This window comes from Geospiza fortis, unplaced genomic scaffold (genome assembly GCF_000277835.1).
Source record: "Geospiza fortis unplaced genomic scaffold, GeoFor_1.0 scaffold254, whole genome shotgun sequence".
Classification (NCBI taxonomy): Eukaryota; Metazoa; Chordata; class Aves; order Passeriformes; family Thraupidae; genus Geospiza; species Geospiza fortis.
In genome coordinates, this window is record NW_005054441.1 from 869980 (window position 1) to 871474 (window position 1495).

The window sequence follows — 1495 nt, forward strand, 5'->3', positions numbered from 1 at the left end:
TTTGAATTATACAAGACATCTCTCTAGCACTGGTGTGTGGACTGGCTGTTGAAGTAGCACAGGACAGTTCCATCCTGATTTTTTCTGACCTGGTGTTGTACTGCCTCTCACCCTGGTGTGTGGGAAGGCTGGGGGAGAAAACACACACATGCACTGGCCTTGGAAATTCTCATCTGTTTAGCAAAGTTATCCAATAAAGGATAATAGTTTACATATAACTGCTGAGTTTGCAATGGTGAGTAGTAAATCAAAAGGCAATGACGGAGATATTACTGTGCGTAATCTGTGGGGTTAACACAGTGAAGTGGTGTAGGAGTAATCCTTCCCATTCTTCCTTTTTTCATTCCATCCTTAAGGAAGCTGTTAATGTCTTTTGTGTGTTTCTGTTTGTTCCTTTGCCTTCTTGCCATAAATGCAATGTTTTACTTCCTCAGTTATTCCCTAAAACTACAGCTCCTACACTGATGAAGGATTGACCACTTGTGTTAACACCCTGCAGACCTCTGCTACCTTCTTGGCTTTGTGTGCTCAAGCCCTTTGTTCTCATTCTAGGCTCTCCTCTTGGGTGGAGGGGACTTCTACAACACCTATTTTCCCCAAGGATTAGTCACTATCACATGATGCTGTGTACATAAGGAACATCACCTTGCACAAACTCCCAGGCCTCGTTTTTTTCCCCTTCACAATTTATTTGAGTCCCAGCATCTTGAAGAGCTGGACCTGTTACTGGGCTTTCTGGGAAGAGCTGAGATTGTAGAACTGTTCCTGCTTTTATTTAGATTTTGGGAGTCATTAAAACAGCCTGAGGTGGACAAGAGGCCATTCAGGTGTTGTGCTGTTCCAGGCAACTTCTGTGGCCTTCCCAACCCAACTAGTATACTGGCAGAGCTGGAATGGCTGGTAGAACTTAACTGATGTCCATTTCTGCAGTATTCCTCTCAGAAGAAAAAGAACTATTCTGTGTTGTTTGGGAAACTGAGGATTTAGAAGATTTTTCACAAAATTTCCCAGCCTATATGAAGGTTGTCAGGCAGATCTCCTAGGTGAGTCACTGAAATAGATTGTTATAGATACATACTCCCAGGTGATGTGTAATCAGTATGTGCCTTTATGCATATCTGGCATCAAGGATAGAAGTACAAAAAGAATATAATTGTTAAATTGTATTAAATGGACTAAGAGTTATCATTGTTATTATTATTATTATTATTGGGGTTTTAATTTTTTAATTCTTTCGCGGGGCAGCGGTTTTTTTCCTCCTCCTTCGGCGCGGTGGAAAACACACGTTTTAGACCAAAATCCCAAACCAGCCCATCCATCCTCTTTGCTTTGCGCTTCGCAGCAACTTGGAGCCCGTTAATTGCACTTGGCGATGGTAGGTCCCATGACACTTTCGTTTTCTCTTCTACTTCCCCCCCTCTCCCCTTCGCCCCCCCGTGTGCGTGTGTTTGCGGGTGCCCCCACGAGCAAAAGTTGCAGCCGGGGAGGGGGCGGC

At 43.9% G+C, this 1495-nt stretch overlaps 1 protein-coding gene across 1 annotated transcript in view; it reads left to right on the forward strand.

Annotated features, from left to right (window-relative positions):
- The first annotated feature begins 1217 nt into the window (after nucleotides 1–1217).
- Nucleotides 1218–1495, forward strand: part of NFIC (nuclear factor I C) — a 32423-nt gene continuing 32145 nt past the window's right edge. The window contains exon 1 of the mRNA XM_031062201.1: nucleotides 1218–1375. Coding sequence (XP_030918061.1) covers nucleotides 1373–1375 — 3 coding nt within the window. The 5' untranslated portion in view covers nucleotides 1218–1372. The remainder of the gene's footprint in view (nucleotides 1376–1495) is intronic.